Below are 18,051 nucleotides of genomic sequence, written 5' to 3'. Positions count from 1 at the left end.
GTAAACTTGTTAGCGATAAAGATAACTTGATGCTTGTTACGCTGGAATGACGGTTGTAGTCGTGAGAAATAAAACGCGCTGCTCGGTTCTGAATTGCTTCGAGTGAATGAATTAAATAAGCCTGATGTGGTGACCAGATGGCTGATGCATATTCGAGTTGGGGACGGACAAATGTTAAGTATGCTAGCTTGAGGGTAGAAACAGAAGCGCTATGAAGATTTCTTATCAGGTAGCCAAGCGTGCGCGATGCTTTAGCAGTTATGCATTGAATATGTTCCGCCCAAGAAAGATTTGAAGTCAGATAAACGCCAAGGTATTTATAGGAAGACGTGCGGGATAGTGTGACACTGTTAAGGGAATAAGTGAATAGCGAGTTTGAATGCTTCCGGCTAACTGTCATGATTTTACATTTGTCAGTATTAAGTGTCATTTGCCATGATGTGCACCAGTTAGTTACACATTCAAGGTCCTGCTGAAGAATTGCATGGTCAGTGGTTGAGCGGATTTGGCGATAAATTATGCAGTCATCGGCGAACAGTCGGACCGATGATGTAAGATGCGATGGCAGGTCATTTATGAAAATTGAAAATAATAAGGGACCGAGAACACTTCCCTGAGGGACACCAGAAGTGATGTCACTAAGGGGTGATGAAAAGTTGTGTGTGCACAAACAGGTTTTTGTTTGGTTTTAGGGGGTTTAACGTCCCGAAGCAACTATGAAGGAGGCCGTAGTCGAGGGCACCGGACATTTCGACCACCTGGGGTTCTTTAAAGTGCACTGACATCACACAGCACACGGACATCTAGCATTTCGCCTCCATAGAAATGCGACTGCCGTGGCCGGGATCGAACCTACGTATTTTGGGTCAGCAACCAAGCACCATAACCAATCAGCCACCGTGGCGGCCCTTATGTGCACAAACTGAAGCGTGGAAGAGTTCAAGGACAAGAATATTGGAGTGTGGAAGAGCTTTCAAAGACAAGAATATGGAAATTGTGTTGAAATAAATGCAATAAATGCGTAAATGTGAACAAAGAACAGTGACTCTGTGTGAAGAGCAACCGATGAGGAGAGCCATTAACCCTGTCACGTCATAACTATAAAGGTGGAGGTCCTCCTAATTTTTGTAAGTTGAATATATGCGGGTTCCCTTGTACTTTTACAACACAAGACACAGAATGGAAGGTGCGTGCATATTAGATTTAGATGAGACGACTTATGCAAGCGTCAATTAAGTCACTGCTACTGCTCTTCTCTTTGTCACTGCCATACAAGCCCACCAGTCATACTTGATGCCAGACCATCATCATCATCAGCAGCAGCAGCAGCAGAAGCCCGACTACACCCACTGCAGGGCACATGCCTCTCCCATGTCTCTCCAATTAACCCTGTCCTTTGCCAGCTGCACCCACCGTATGCCCGCAAACTTTTTACATCTCATTCACTTACTTAACTCTCTGCTGCCCCTGCTACGCTTACCTTCTCTTGGAGTCCACTCCATTACCCTTAAGGACTAGCGGTTATCTTGCTTTCGCAGTACATGTCCTGCCCAAGGCCATTTCTTCCTCTTGATTTCGGCCAGGATGTCATTAACACGCGTTTGTTCCCTCACCCACTCTGCCCACTTCCGGTCTCTTAACGTTACACCTATCATTTTCCTTTCCATGGCTTGCTACGTTGTCCTTAACTTAACCCTTTTCGTTAGCCTGCACGCTTCTGCCCCGTAGGTGAGCACCGGTAACATACAGCTGTTGCACAGTTTTCTCTTAAGGGATATCGGTAAACTGCCATTCATGATCTGACCATGCACATGCCCATGAGTATCAATGCTTGGCTTGGACAAAGCAGTACACGCCTCTAAGCAAAAACCAAACCAAATCAATGGTGTGCCCTAGTACACTGATGATGTAATTTGAGGATAAACACCAGTCAGCACTCAGCAAACTAATCAATGGGTAACCCAGAGGGTGAAATCTGGTTAACCTGGTTAACCCAGATCATCAGCCAACAACAAGTGCTGACTTCAGCCATTAGTCCAAGACGCAGGCACACCTTGCTTAGCAGCAAACTCCCTCAGCTCTTAACAGCATTTCTAGGCTAAACTTCTCTGAAAGCTTCAGCACAGCTACAATGGAAATATACAAGATGCAAAAAAAGAGAATGAAGCCATATGCTCACAAATAATTCTCAACTGCATCCAGCCTCCATTCTGGCATGCCACATTAGCACAAGACAAATATCCTTCATAAAAATTTTCACAGTGGCATTCATGGCACATGTTCAGCCACACTTGTTAGGGCATCTGTTTCTTCTTTCGTCATTTAAAAATAGCTATAATATGGCTAGTTAAACCAGTTAAGGGGGGACACTGGTGTTAGACCTATTTTCCTTATTTTTAGTCCAATCCTAATGAAACTGTACGACGTTGCTCAGTTTTTTATACTGATTTCAAATATGAAATTGATTTTTAATTAATTCATTAGTTCCTAAGATAATTACATTTAATTAGTCATTTATTAGTACCTCTGTACAAAAAAATGGCTCAATAAAAAATAATTTTTAGCCCATGGCTACGTAGTATGGTGAGTAAAGAGTGCAATAATCAAAGCCGTTTTTCCATTTTAAACTCATTAGTAATTTTACAGCACTTAGAATAGCAGCATTCAAAGTGTCAATATCGTGCATCGATAAACTTTGCAAAATTACAAATTCTTGAAGCGTGATTGAACAATTGTGCTTCGATTATTGCATACATTATGCTTTCAGCTTCCCTTAACAAACAATATGACATGTCTATCTGCCCTAGACGTTGAGATATTGACGTACTAAGACAGCCAGGTGTCCAAAATTTTCACGGTGTTAAATCGCCTGCTCCTGAACAAATTGAGTCCCAACGAGTCCCATGCTATAGTTTTGCATCAGAATATTGCATCAGACTTTGACATAACAAAAACAAAAAAAAGAAACACCCTCATAACAGGAAATGTAACTTTCTAAAATGGTGCCTTCACTTTTCCACAGCTGCTTTAAGCAATAAACGGCCCACTACACTCCTGGATATGGGGCGGCACAGTGGCGCTGCAATCTGTGGTAAGTGCTTGTTGCTAGAATATTCGCTGTCGTGTGGGTCCCAACGCAGTTCTTTGAGCAGTGTGGAAGGGCACCTCACGTTGAAAACATGCTAGGATAAGGCACTGCTGCAGTGTAGCAGCAAGCCAGCTGGGAGCCGCTTCCTATCCCCCTCAGCGCAAGAACAGTTTGGTGTCTTATAAGGTTCTGTCAACACTTCAGCTTTCTTTGCAGCTTCTTTTCTGCAGTGTGGCAGCCTGAACCTCAGCAGTACAATGCATCATAAAGTCACAGTGTCAGTGCGTCTCGGACCAATCCTAGTGACACTGTGCAGTCAAACAGGTAAAAAATTGTAAAGTAGTTCCTTATAGCCAATTAATTCGTAACAAAATTTCCCCAGGAACTCACGCCAGAGAAGCGCAATTTAATCGGTGAAAGGACAGCAACTAGGAGAGACCTTTTACAAAGTTTTAGTGCCAGTTTTAAGCAGCCGACGATAGCGGATGCCACAAAAAACCAAGCATCAAGCGCTAGTTGGGTTGGCTTCCCCGCACAGCACTGCCAGCATGTCGCAGCGGCAAGTCAAACACCAGATAGGGTGGCTTCCCCGAATTACACAGCGGTGTCGCATGAAAAATGAAACGCCAGAACGAAAGCTACCGTCGTTTTCGCCACCTGCATGAAGGTCAACGTGAACACAGGATGGCAACTGGAAGGCTACAACCAACCGTGCCACTGATTCCTGGACGCCACTGACGGGTGCGAGAGGCGGAAATGGGTGCCGACCGCCTGGCTACCAACTGTTCATGCCACTATACCTTCCTTGGCACTGTTGGCAAGTGCAAGATAAGGCCCCTCTAATGCGAGATAAACCATGAACCATAACGTGAACGCTTGCCGCACCACCATCAGTCACTAGTGTAGCGAGAGAAAACCTGCCGCCTGTCATCCAAACAGGCACAGCTCGGTGCTCGGCAGTTCGATATATCCATTTTATGGCAAATCACATTCAATATATGAAGCAAGAATTGCATGCATTTGTTAAAAATATTTAAGAACAGTTCGGTATAGCCAATAATTCGTAATATAAATGTTTGTTATATCGAGGTTTTACTGTAGAGCACAGGGCACCCACAGCCACGCAATGGAATTCATTTGCACATGCAGACATGACAGAAAGCACCACAGTGCACCTTTACCCATGGAGTAATGTCCATTTATCTCCACTGTATCTCTTATTAATTCAAAGTGTGAACTGAGGCAAGGCATACTGTTTCATGTCACATAAGGAGAGAACATGCAATAACAATAAACAAGCCATTAGTTCCATTGGTGCCACAAACAACCAGCAGTCAGATTACAAGGGCATTTCAATTACACAATGCTGAGATGGATGAGAACCAACATGAAAGCAGAATGTTTACAAACAAAAAAGTGGCTATAAATTTGAACGGCGCAAAGGACACGAACACAGGAAATACAGGGTGGATAGAAAAAGCACTCTTTCTATTCACCCTGTACTTCCTGTGTCCGTGTCTTCTTATAACATGAACCAACTAGCCCTACAGCAAGAACTACAGAAAAGTGGCACTGTTTGTCAAGAAGACTAGACAACCCGAAACAAATACATCGTCATCATCAGCCTAACTACATCCACTACAGTACAAAGGCCTTTCCCGTATCACACCAATTAATCTTGCCCCGTCCCGCGTGCGGCTAGCTTATCCCACAAACTTCCTAATCTATTCCGCCCACTTGACTTACGGCCACCCCCTGCTATGCCTGCCCACTCTTGGAATCCACTCACTAAGGGACCATAGGTTGTCATGCTTTCACATTACGCGCCCTGCCAAATTCTCCTTCTTGATTTTGACTAGGATGTCATTAAACCACATTTATTCCGTGACCCACCCTGCCCTCTTCCTGTCCCATAAAGTTAAACCTACCATTTTCCTTTCCACAGCTCGCTGCGTGGTCTTTCCTCAGCCTACACGTATCTGCCCCATAGGTGAGTACTGGCAAGATGCAGCTGTTATATATACTTTTCTCTTGAGGATGCTGGTAAACTGTCATTCATGATCTGAAAGAACCTGTCAAATGTGCTCCAGTCCATTCTTATTCTAGTTATTTCACTCTCATGATCCGGATCAGCAGTCCTTACCTACCCTACGTAGATGTATCCCCTTACCATTTCCAGCACCTCGTTACCAACTGTAAACTGCTGTTCCCTTCTGAGACTGTTAAACGTTACTTTGGTTTTCTGCATATTAATTTTTAGGACAACCGTTCTGCTCTGCTTGTCTAAGTCATTGATCATGCTTTGCAGTTCATCTCCTGAGTGACTTAGCAAGGCAATGTCTTCAGCGAAACCTAGATTCTCTCACATCTTGGTGGTCACCCATACAGGGCCGTAAGGGAAGGAAGGAAGGTGGGAGTGAAATAAAAAAAAAGGTAGAAAGAGGTGCCGCAGTGGAAGGCTTTGGAATAATTTCAACCACCAGGGGATCTTTAATGCGCACCGACAAAGTATAGCACACGAGCGCAATTTGCGTTTTGCCTCCATGGAAACGTGGCCGCTGCGGCTGGGTTCTTCCCAATGAAGTTCTCTGGATACCTCCTGCAAAAACTCTGTGAACTGCACCCCAGATGGCGTCTCCTTGCCTAAAAACCTTCCCGATCGGTATTTTATCACTTTCCCTGCGAAGGACTATGGTTGCTTTACAACTGCTACAGATGTTTTCCAGAACCCTTACATATGCCTCTTCTACACCCTGCTTACGCAATGACTGCATAGGTTTCAACCGAGTCAAGTACTTTCTCGTAATCTATCAAGGCTATATAGTCGAGCCCACTCATAACGAACCTGACGGTCACGCTGATTGCGTTTGTTATATCCAAAGTTCGTGGTAAGGAGACTTCTCATATTATAGAGGCAAAAATCCAAAATCAATCAAAGACAGCGTTTATTTCTTTAAAGTCTGTCACCTGAGTCTGCTTTTTGAAAGCACACTCTATTACGGCATTTTCTAGCCTGTCCAGAGCGGCCACGTGCCCCTCTCCAAGGCACTTGCTGGCAACAAACTGTTCAACTGCTGTTGAAGCGCTCACTGCAACCAGCGGCAAGTCATCATCCTCTACATCTTCGTTGGAGTCTTCGCCTCTGGTTGCTCGCACTTGAAGCACTATGGCTTTGTCAGTGCATGGCTCTGCTCTCTCAGCGTCATTGTCCACACCAACGAAGTCGTTCCAAGCAACATCAGGTACGGCAGTTGCGCGTCAACGACGCGTTGCCATAAATCCATTTGTGTCAGGTCGCAAGACTGTTCGACAACTTCCTCCGTCGCGCTTGGGCCCATACACCCCGATTTAGAGAAACAATTTGCGATGCTCTCCACAGTTAGCTCAATCCAAGAGGCCTTAAGCATTCCCAAAGCGTCAAACAAAGAGATCCGAAATGGAGCGTCGGCACCTGGTCTCTCAATTGCAGCCAGCATCCGCTGGATTACGCACCACCGATAAGGCACCTTGAGCGCCGTGAGTGATGCCCATGTCCAGTGGCTGAATCTTGCACATCGCATTCAGTGGCAGAAAAAGTGTGGTCACCGCAGTCAGAGAAGGCTGCACGTGGTGCACCAAACAGTTGTCGAGCACATGTAGGACCTTCCTGTTTTCCTTTGTCATGTCACGGTTTAATTCAACCAGCCACTCGGCGAACAATTCGCACGTCATCCAAGCCTTTCTGTTGTGTCTGTTGAGGACTGGAACAAAACTCTCAAAGCACCGCAGCTTGCGAGACTTCCCGATGACAAATGCCAGCCGCCCGTCATTGCCATCCATGTTCGTGCACAACAGGACGGTCACGCGAAGCTCACTGTGCTTTCCACCAGCACACGTGTCTCCTTTAAAGGCATGGGTTTTTGACAGCAGCATCTGAGAGTGCAGTTTCATCTGCATTGTACACATCCCACTGAGTGTAGCTTGCTATTGTTGCAAATGGGTTGCAAGCCCCAAGGGTAGCGTTGGCGTGGCGGCCTGGGGCCCAGCTGGAAACATCCGAAGGTCCCGGCAAAGGATGAGTCGACTGGCAACAGAACAACTTGTTTATTCTGGCATCGCAAAAGAGCAGCCGGTCAGGGCGACCACGTTACTTGAAGGAAGAAATCGAAGTCTCCCTTTGGCGCCCGGAGCAGCTGCTTTTATACCCACGGAGTCGAGGGCAAGAAGGAACAGCTCGGGATGAGGCGCCCGATACGGCGACGCTCGGACATGTTCAGACGTGACGTGCGCGTCCGCCGGGCCGGCGCCGGTCAGACCTCCTCGCCTCCCAGTTGGGGAGCTCCTCTCCCCGGCTGCCGCGCTTTGACAAGCGTGGGCACCAACATGCACACACACACACACGCACACACGACGACACGTGGCATTGAAACCTGCCTAGACGCGCTTGGCGGGAGGCGTTACGGCAGCACTGAACGGGCCCAAAATGACCGCCACTTTGAACGAAGCCCCGGCGTCCGTTGCATCCGCGCCGGCTATACCGCGCGTCGTAGGCGAAACGTAACAGACCGCCCCGCCGGGAGAAGGAGATCCCGATGGTCAGGGGACTGCATCCGCTGTCCGGAGGGATGTCGCTCGATGATGCTCGTAATCGAAATCGGTCGTCCCTCGGCGTTGCTTGAGCGCAGCGCACAGAGAAGGCCTCGTTATCAGGTTCAGGTTCACACAGGTCACTGCAAAGTGACTTCGGGAGAGTTGCCATTTTTGTTCTCGTTCCCAGCAAGCGTTAGAACTACGCCGAAACGCAACTGCTCAGTCAGCAAGCACGAGACAACCCTCACTAAGCTCTGCCAGGCTCTTTCCCCTTTTATACTACTGCCTAGTTCCTTACAGTAGCCAAGCAGCACTCAGAACGCGTCCACAAATTGGAAAATTGCACTAGAAAGCACATAATCACTTTGAAACACTAAACAAAAGCAATATGTTAAAAATCCTGCCTCAGGAAGAAAACATCAGTAACAAACAACTTTGAGGCGGATTCCTACGTTAGGGGCTTCGACTTAAGCCATCGGCGTTACCGTTGAGACTCCCCTTTTTGTAACGCACCTCAAAGGAATATTGTTGCAAAGCGAGGCTCCAGCGCAGAAGGCGGCCATTTTTGGGAGAGATGGTCTGCAGCCATTGGAGAGGGCAGTGATCCGTCTCAATGATAAACCTCGAGCCGGCTAGGTAGCATGACAATTTCTGAACGGCCCACACGAGACACGCACACTCTTTCTCGGTGGCGCTGTACGCCTGCTCACGACAGGTCAGCTTACGACTAGCATAAAGGACGGGGTGTTCCACTTCTCCATTTTCCCATTGGCACAGTACAACGCCCATGCCTCGCTCACTAGCATCGCACTGAACAACGAACCCTTTTGTGTAGTCTGGCGATCGTAGCACAGGCTGGCTTGTTAGGGCGCTCTTTAGGGCGCTAAAAGCTCTTTCCTTTGTCTCGCTCCAGACGACTGTTTGGGGCTCTGTTTTTCTTAGAGCATCCATCAGGGGAGCCGCGATATCGGAGTACCTGGGGATGTACCTCTGATAGTAGCCGGCGACACCTAAGAACGACCGAATATCGGTCTTCGTGCGCGGTTGCGGGAAGTCTCTCACAGCGGCCACCTTTATTTCAGAGGGGCGGCGACGACCCTGTCCAATCACGTGACCGAGGTAGACAACCTCGGCCTGTGCTAATTGGCACTTGGGAGCCTTGACTGTCAAGCCCGCTTCGCGCAGGCGGGTTAGCACTGCCCGCAAGTGTGCCATATGCTCAGACCAGGATGCGGAGAATATCGCTACGTCGTCTAAATACGGTAAAGCGAATTCTTCCTGTCCCCGCAACACTTTGTCCATGAGGCTTGAAAAGCAGTATGGCGCGTTCTTCAAACCAAAACTCAAAACTTTAGGACGGAATGTTCCCATTGGTGAAATGAACGCCGCATACCTACTAGCCTCTTCTGTAAGTGGAACCTGCCAATAACCCCTGACAAGATCTAGGGTGGAAATAAACTGAGCGCTACTAACTTTCTCAAGGCGCTCCTCGATGTTAGGGATCGGATAAATTTGATCCTTAGTGATGGAATTAAGCCTGCGGTAGTCGACGCAAGGACGAGGTCCCTTGCCCGGTACCTCAACTAAAATCAAAGGGGAGGTATAATCACTCTCACCCGCCTCAATAACACCGAGCTGTAGCATTTTCTTTACCTCAGCCTCCATAATATCGCGCTGGCGGGGTGACACCCGGTACGCCTTGGATCGTACTGGCTCTGGGGAGGTAAGTTCTATATCATGAGTAAGGACAGAAGTCCTACCAGGCCTCTCAGAGAACTGACCTTGAAACTCTTGTAAGAGTTGGTGTAGTTCGGTTTTCTGCTCAGCCGACAGCGGTGCTTTAATGATTAAGTCACTAATGACCTGATCAGTGTCTTCCCTGTTCGTCACTGAGCCTATTCCCGGAAGCTCGACCGGAAGCTCTTCTAACTTTCCCGTGTCGGGCATTTCCTCTCCAGTACCTGGTGCCTTCAACGCTACAGGCTCAATTTTATTCAGTTCGGACGTGCTCTGAATATCAGCTTGCTGTGCCTCCGACCCTTTTTCATTGTTCGACAACGTCGGCCCCGCAACTACCGCCTTTGCAGCGAGCTCCCGAACTCTCGATCTGGTTAAGGCCTGAACGCTAGCCTCACCAAACAAAAGCCCCTTCTCGCGCAGGAGGTGATCGGACCTGTTCGAAAATAGGTACGGGTACTGGGGGGGCAGCATAGATGACACTACGGCCTCCATCTCAAGTGCTCCGAAAGGTCCTTCAATAAGCACTTTTGCTACGGGCAGACACAGGCTATGAGCTTCCACGGCTTGCTTGATCCATGCGCACTCGCCTGTGAACATATCGGGTTCTACGTAAGAGGGGTGAACTACATCCATTGTAGCTGCGGAATCACGAAGCACTCGGCACTCTTTCCCGTTCACGAAGAAGTCTCGCATGTAAGGCTCGAGAAGCTTCATGTTCTCGTCAGTGCTACATAATGACAAACACACGACTTTTCTTTTTGTTTCTGGACACTGCACCGAAAAGTGACCCGGCTTCTGGCACGTATAACACACGCGCGCTTGCCTCCTCTCGAACCGCTTTCTGAGTTCGGCTTCGGCTGCCGCCGTCTCCTTACGTTCGGTCGGACTGCTTTCACTCGCATCCGCACTACGTGTGTCCCCCCTTGCTCTCATGGGTGTGAACTTCGGCCTCTCCGACTCGGAGCCAAATTCACCCTTTTGACCGTCCTTAGCTCCGCGAGCCCGACGCGTCACAAACTCCTCGGCTAGCTCGGCGGCTTTAGCCACTGTACTAACGTCTGGCCTATCCAAGACCCAGTACCGCACGTTCTCAGGTAACCGACTATAAAACTGTTCTAGCCCGAAACACTGCAGAATTTTCTCGTGGTCACCAAACGCTTTCTCTTCTTTGAGCCACTCCTGCATGTTTGACATAAGCCTGTAGGCAAACTCTGTATATGACTCACTTCTGCCTTTTTCATTTTCCCGAAACTTCCGACGGAACGCCTCCGCTGACAGCCTGTACTTTTTTAGCAGACTCGATTTTACTTGGTCGAAATCCTCTGCCTCCTCTCTCTTCAAGCGAGCGACTACATCGGCCGCCTCGCCGGGTAACAAAGTGAGCAAGCGCTGTGGCCACGTTTCCCGAGAGAACCCCTGCTTCTCGCACGTTCGCTCAAAGTTAACCAGGAACAAACCAATGTCCTCTCCAAGCTTAAACGGCCGCATCAGGTCAGTCATTTTGAACGATACTCGTTCTCCTGCACCGTGTGCCTGACTACCATTACGAGCGCGTTCCATCTCTACCTCGAGACGCTTCATTTCCAAAGCGTGTTGACGGTCGCGCTCTTCTTTCTCTTTATCTTTTTGTTCTTTACGTTCGCGCTCGTCTTTCTCTTTTTGCTCTTTACGTTCGCGCTCCTCTTTTTGCTCTTTACGTTCGCGCTCCTCTTTTTGCTCTTTACGTTCGCGCTCGTCTTTCTCTTTTTGCTCCCTCTCCTCAATGGTCTCAAGGCATTCCGACAGCTCGTCATCCTCAGCCTCCAACTCAAGAATAGCCCTTAGCAGTTCTGGTTTTCTGTGTTTGTCTGAGACACCCAGACCCAACTCTCTTGCAAGCTCCAGCAATTTCGGTTTGCGCAACGACTTCAAATCCATGGCTGCTCCGAATGCTGCTTTCTCTACTGCCTACTATTGTCTTGCCGCAAACTAACCCGGCAGCAACGACAACCACAATTACCAGCTCTGTTTCTGACACTAACAAAAGCCTGGCAAAACTCAGAAGAAGAAAGTCCCGCACTCACCAAACCTCGCAGCCAAAAATTCAGCGCAGTCGTTCCGCTGCAGGCAACTAGTCATCACACAGGGCTCGTTGCACTGCTCCCGGATGGTCGTTGTGCTGCTCAGCATACAGTTGACCGCATATCTTCGCTGCTGGCCTCCGTTGTCGCGATCTCACCGCTGGCAACCAGTTGTTGCAAATGGGTTGCAAGCCCCAAGGGTAGCGTTGGCCTGGCGGCCTGGGGCCCAGCTGGAAACATCCGAAGGTCCCGGCAAAGGATGAGTCAACTGGCAACAGAACAACTTGTTTATTCTGGCATCGCAAAAGAGCAGCCGGTCAGGGCGACCACGTTACTTGAAGGAAGAAATCGAAGTCTCCCTTTGGCGTCCGGAGCAGCTGCTTTTATACCCACGGAGTCGAGGGCAAGAAGGAACGGCTCGGGATGAGGCGCCCGATACGGCGACGCTCGGACATGTTCAGACGTGACGTGCGCGTCCGCCGGGCCGGCGCCGGTCAGACCTCCTCGCCTCCCAGTTGGGGAGCTCCTCTCCGGGGAGGCTGCCGCGCTTTGACAAGCATGGGCACCAACATGCACACACACACACACACGCACACACGACGACACGTGGCATTGAAACCTGCCTGGACGCGCTTGGCGGGAGGCGTTACGGCAGCACTGAACGGGCCCAAAATGACCGCCACTTTGAACGAAGCCCCGGCGTCCGTTGCATCCGCGCCGGCTATACCGCGCGTCGTAGGCGAAACGTAACACTATCGTTAGAATGTTCTCAGAGAGGCACGCATCGATGTTCGCTGAGGCTGCTTCGCCTGCGATGGTCTTGAAAACTATTCCATGGCGAGCTTTAAACCGGTGCAGCCATCCATTGCACGGGCTGAAATCGGGAAGTCCAATAGGGAAGCAAAGCCTCTTGCCTTGAAAAGCATCAGCGGACCACTGACGGGAGTGTGGGAATGTTGCGGGACCGGGCATCAACAAACCATTTAAGCAACGCATCTTCAACATCTGCGTAGGTCGCCTTTCGAAGGCACCTTCTCTTTGTCCGGTCAGCGTTTCTGCTTGCTTTTAAAACCTTGTCCTTGTCTTTGGCAATTGTCGAAATGGTCGACTTTGACAGACCATAATTCTTCACCAAGTCGCAGTTCTTTGCTCCTTGACCAAGTTCAATAAGAATAGCTTTCTTTGTTGCGACGTCGACAGCTTTTCTTTTCACAGTCGATGTTGGACCCGAAGCACAGTCTGCCATCACACTCGGTGGAATTGCAGCCCTCGCAATCATATGACGAAAGCGTCCAATTGTCCACAAAACTCTAAACATACAGCGACAAGAGCAGCGCGGACCACGTGCACCGAGAGCGTAACACCTGTACAAAGGAGCAATGCGTCAACTGGATGCTGCCCGCTCACGGTAGCTGCACACAAGGCGGAGCACCGATTGGGGAATCGATGCATGCCATGTGATCATCTGGACAATCTAGCCATACCCCGTGACAATGCAGAAGCGCGCGTCGGCTGCTCCGATTTTATTGCTTTTTGGAGCCTTTTTTTCTTTTTTCTCGAAATGGGGAAATGGGCTGATGAGTGACGGAACGGGGGGAGGGGGGCGGTGGGAGGGGGGGTCAGCGCACTTGGCGCGCCGACGGTAAGGGCGAATTTTTCGACAGCGGGGTCGAGTTTACGGCGTCTTCGCATTCGGTCTTACCGAGTTGTGCGGCCGCGGTTCGTAATTTCTGAGATGCAGCGCCATTGCTGTAAAACATATTGTGATGATAGCTCCACCCTCATTCGTAATATCCAAGCGTTCGTTATAGCTACGGCAGTTATAAGAGGGCTCGACTGTATATATATATAAAGGACAGTAATATTCTGCACTACTCCCTATCGCCTGACTGATGGTGTGAATACGGTCGATTGTAGAGTAGACTTTCCAAAAGCCAGCCTGGTGCTTTGGTTTAATTAAAGGGGCCCTGAAACACATAATCAGTGCATTGTTTTGCCCGTTGGCTGCATAGAATTAGTTATAGAGATGCTATTAGCATCGGTCGTACCACATATACTCTTTTTTCCATTTTAATTAGCTCGCGAAAACAAATTCATGGCGCTGACGGTGTCACCATACAGTGGCGGTTTTTAGCAGTGGATATGACATCACTGGGCGGGAGTTTGATGATTGGACAAACAGTAAATATACTGCAAATTGCGTTACTAAATATAGATACGCTTCGTCAAGTTTTTGCGTTTTATATTACATCAACAAAACCAACTTGTTTGCCTTAGATAAAAGTGCTGTAAAGCAAGTAAAACAAAAATGAACCACCAGAGGCTCTGGCTACTTTTTGCATAGAAGGACTTTGCGCCTCTCTGTACACATCCTACAACCTAGCACACAACACTTATGGCTACTCTCTATGTATCCGAGAACGACTTTGCGGAATCGATCCAATTGAACCATTGCACTTTACAGGCGTTCGTTTCGGTCCCAAGGAAGGATGCAAAAATAAAAGCCATTCGTTTCACATTTAGTAGTGCGCATTGTCAGCTTGTGGATCATCACCGGGCGGTGCCGCCCGATGGCACCACGTTCCCATCAACCGCACGCACGCCTTGCTCGCCGTGACCAATCAGCGTGTTCCTAGCGGCGGGCCATGGTAGGCGGTAAGCAGTAGTAAGCAGTAGCGGTACGTATCTGGTATCTGGTATCTTGCACAGGCCGTCAATCCGTCGCAGTATCTCGCGCTCAAGTTCAGATCCAGTTCGGATCGCGTTCGGATCCATAAGTCAGGGAACGTCACTGATTACTGTTCCCTTCTGCACCGTCGACGTGACGATGAAGCGTCACTGGGTCAGCTGGGCGTTCAATTGGTTATTGTAACCATAAAAACAGTGCTACCAGCCTTGGCAAGAATGAGTTACAGCGATTAGACAACCATGGTGTGCAAACTTTCGTGATGTGCTCAGATAGGCTGTTTTGATTGGTCCCATCCTGTGTTGTCATTGGAAGCAAAATGGGAACGGGAAGCTGCGCGAAAATCGAGTTGAGGGCAGCATTTTATTTACTTATATTTTGAAATTTCTTCATTGAATAACTCCCGCTCCTATGTATCAATTCCTGTAATTCTTTTTGAGTCAGCATCTGTGTGGTATAAAGAATTCATCTGAAGTATAGCCGGCATCCGTTCAAGCAGCGTTTCGCAGCCCCTTTATGTCCAAGGTTGGCCTAATTCAATTAATGATTACTAATACTTAAAGTAAATGCCTAGTATACAATGGACAGTAAGCTAATCAGTCAAATTTTTCAAGTTCCTGACATCCCATTTTTTATGGATCAAGATAATGTTAGCATTCTTCCAAGACTCCAACATGCTCGAGGTCATGAGGCACTGTATATACAGGGTCGCAAGTATAGTTACTAGCACAATGTTCCCACCATACTTCAGCAAATCTGCAGTTATCTAACCCTCAACAGCCACTTTTCCTCTATGCATTTTTCCTCTCTGCATTCCATATAATCCTTCCTTTTCTTCTTCTTTCAAACTACAAAATTCTTCATCAAAAATACATAGCACTGTGCATTTAATGAAAGGCAAAATCCAAATTCAGCATTGGTGCAAAGACAAAATGCAAAACATGCGTGCAGTGTTTATGCAATGTGCTGCTGTCAACTCGTGACAGCAACAAGCCCACATCTGAAGATTCAAGGTAAAACAAAATGCATGTTTTTTTTTTTATTGCGAGGAAAAGTAGAAATTTGGGCCCTGCTACTCAGCACCATGGTGACCTGAAGCTACGTGGCCCTTCGCCTAGGGTTGTGATATTTTCAGCATGAAGCATCCTCCCTACCCATGAGCACCTGCAGTACAACACCCGAATGCCACGCAAGGAATTTGTCAAGTATGTTGCAAAGCCACGTGCGAGTGAGGGTAAAGTTCATTGCAGGAAGTGCACACTGGAGATAGCAGCCAAGGGTGCCATGCAGGATTTCTTGAAAACGACTGTACACACCAAATTGCATGTTCCAATCATGTGACAAATGCCACAAGGTCTCAAGAGATGTGGTTTCAACCTAACTGAAATAGCAGCCTAAATAAGACATAAAAATTACAGCAGTGTGACATTCATTGTTAACAGTGTGGAAAGAACACACGACAAAACAAAGGAACACACGCACACAAGTGCTGTGTGTTCCTTCGTTTGCTGTGTGCTGTTCTCGTGCTGTTTTGACCAAGAATCAATACCAACTCAGCCAGATCACAGCCTCAAGCAGTGCAACACCCTTGCTCAAAAGCTGCAATATGAAGTTTGTCAGAATGCCCAGAAACTCACCTTCTCATTAGTCTTCTGAAAAACCTCAACCGCAAGCATCTTCAAAGGTCCACAGTAAAGGCCAGAGTTTGCAGTCTGAAAACGTTCCAGGGCCGCATGTGTTTTGCCACTGTTGGTGGGTCCAGCATGAAAAATTATTTTCCGCTGTACAGCCCGTGCTTCAGGATACCTGGCAAATGAAAGTGGTATCAATGAACCTATATTTCAGTGATCCGTACCTTCTTGTTCTCCAGCACGTCTAGCCACTTTATTTCATGCACAGTAAACAAGCTGGAGGCCTATCTGATGCCTTGCCCACTAACCACAATAGCCACAGAACCGTTCTGTAGAACACCCAAGAAGTAAAATGTCCTCGTGGAGGCCACCTGCCTAGGGAGCCAAGGCAAGCACATTCTTCCAGAAGGGCTTGCACTGACGTCACAGCAGCGGCCATGCTGGCACTGCACAGGTCTGCTTATCATTTTATCAGATTTTCCACAGTGCACAGATCCACTTATCAAAACCTGTTCTGGGCTGCACTGCAAAAGCTATGCAGGGTTCACCATCATGACGTCCATGAAAACCACAAGTGTTCTGACACAAATGACATTTTCATGGCACGAATTAGTTCCATTCCATATGCTACCAACCGATAATCAAGTGGTTTAAAACCCCTCATAATGTGTACAAATAAAATTAAATGAGTCATTCAGTAGATCCGTAGATCTGCAGATTCAGTAGATCCGACTTCTCGCGATACATTACAGAACAGAAGCTGTACGACTACTGCACAGTTTTCATCCCATCAGCGAATGCACCTTCACACAATCTTTTTAATACAGAAAATGAAAACCCCAGATACAAGCAGCAACCTTTCGAGCATGCCGACACTCAACACAAGACAATGTAATGTTCACAGTCACGGAATGGCTCCGATGTAGTGACAAACGTTACCAGTTTGCAGGCAGCCTGAGGTCACTGATCTTCTGCAGCTCCTCCATGCATTCCAAATGCGGGAATATTTGCTTCGCATGGTGAAGAAAATAAGGGACTAAATCATCCAGGTGCCCTGCATGCGATCAATCCAATCAGGCACGCATGAACCAAAAAACTATGAGCAAATTGAAGTACGCACTTCCTCCCTGAAGAAGGTCGCTGAAGACGATGTGCAAGTCTGCAGGCAGTTGCTCGGACTCCATGCAATACCGTCGAAAGCTCACGAAAGCTTGGTGAAACAAGCGAGCTGCAAGAATGCCGCCTCCTTGAGACTACTCTGGCAAAGCAAGTCAAGCAAACAGCTCCTTACCATCCAGACCATTCTCTTCGCTCCACTTCACAACCTCTGGACGCCTGCTGAATTGGTTTAATAACTTCAGGAGGTCCTCTGAAAATCAACAAAACACACACTTCGACAACTCCTCAGGGCAAGAAATGCGATCGCGTGAACATACACGAGGACGGTGCCGGCGCGCTCCTGCTCGTCGTGTAATGCTTGCGCTGCCACACTGCCCGCCCAAATATGAGCCAACCAGCCCAACCACATGCGTTGCTTCGCGGGCGCCGCCGACACATGGCCATGCACCCGCCGAAGACGGCGCTCTCACCTTTCTTGAGCTTGGTGGTGAGCTCCTCTCCTACGTTGATATCATCCGGGTTGTTGGACAGCTTCACTGGAACCGGCATGAACAACGATGATACGCTGCTCTTGGAGCTTTTATGTCGAATGCTTATAACGAAATTAACATACTGCAATCGTCTCGGTAACGACCGAAGGTGCAATGTTTCAGGGGCCACCATGCGAAAGCGAATCTGCCACAATGTGCCGCCGAAAGTACGGGTCGTACCACGACACATGGTGCCCAGAATGGATAATTTTACCAAATGCATTTTGCTTCCTGGCATGCCCGTTACCGAATCACATGCCGTAAGAGATCGCCTGTCATTTCAAAAAAAGACCATGGTGCGAAAAACATCGCAATCGCCGCACCGCAGCAGACTCAGGACCATTCTCGCGACTATCGCGACCAAACTTTTTCCCTCCATAGGCTCCGTTTGGATTGGATTGGATGTGGAGCCGTGGAGGTCATTCCTTTACAACAGGCAATGGTGGTTTGAGACGCTATGGCGGAATCTGTCCCGCTGTGTCAACACGGCCTGTAATTTAAGACTATTCCAATTTACAAGGCGGCGTTTTGTATTTTCAAGGTTTCGACCCCCCTGGCCTTGGAAATGACTTCTTGTTCGTTCACATACTTACACTGACCTACACCACTACTATGGTGTTCTAGACAC

At 48.3% G+C, this 18,051-nt stretch overlaps 1 protein-coding gene across 2 annotated transcripts in view; it reads right to left on the bottom strand.

Moving 5' to 3' along the window:
* Suv3 (Suv3 RNA helicase) overlaps nucleotides 1-17,820 on the bottom strand; it is a 103,689-nt gene extending 85,869 nt beyond the window's left edge. The window contains exons 1-5 of one of the 2 annotated variants that reach the window (XM_077643055.1): nucleotides 17,364-17,820; nucleotides 17,066-17,143; nucleotides 16,895-17,002; nucleotides 16,714-16,828; nucleotides 15,781-15,949 (exon numbers count right to left, since the gene is read on the bottom strand). In XM_077643055.1, coding sequence (XP_077499181.1) covers nucleotides 15,781-15,949; nucleotides 16,714-16,828; nucleotides 16,895-17,002; nucleotides 17,066-17,143; nucleotides 17,364-17,661 — 768 coding nt within the window. In that variant the 5' untranslated portion in view covers nucleotides 17,662-17,820. The remainder of the gene's footprint in view (nucleotides 1-15,780; nucleotides 15,950-16,713; nucleotides 16,829-16,894; nucleotides 17,003-17,065; nucleotides 17,144-17,363) is intronic. The other variant, XM_077643061.1, reaches the window with a different exon arrangement.
* Between the last annotated feature and the right edge of the window lie 231 nt (nucleotides 17,821-18,051).

Source organism: Amblyomma americanum, chromosome 1 (genome assembly GCF_052857255.1).
Source record: "Amblyomma americanum isolate KBUSLIRL-KWMA chromosome 1, ASM5285725v1, whole genome shotgun sequence".
Taxonomy (NCBI): Eukaryota; Metazoa; Arthropoda; class Arachnida; order Ixodida; family Ixodidae; genus Amblyomma; species Amblyomma americanum.
Note: the sequence above shows the minus strand (reverse complement) of the source record. Positions and strands in the feature narration are given on the sequence as shown.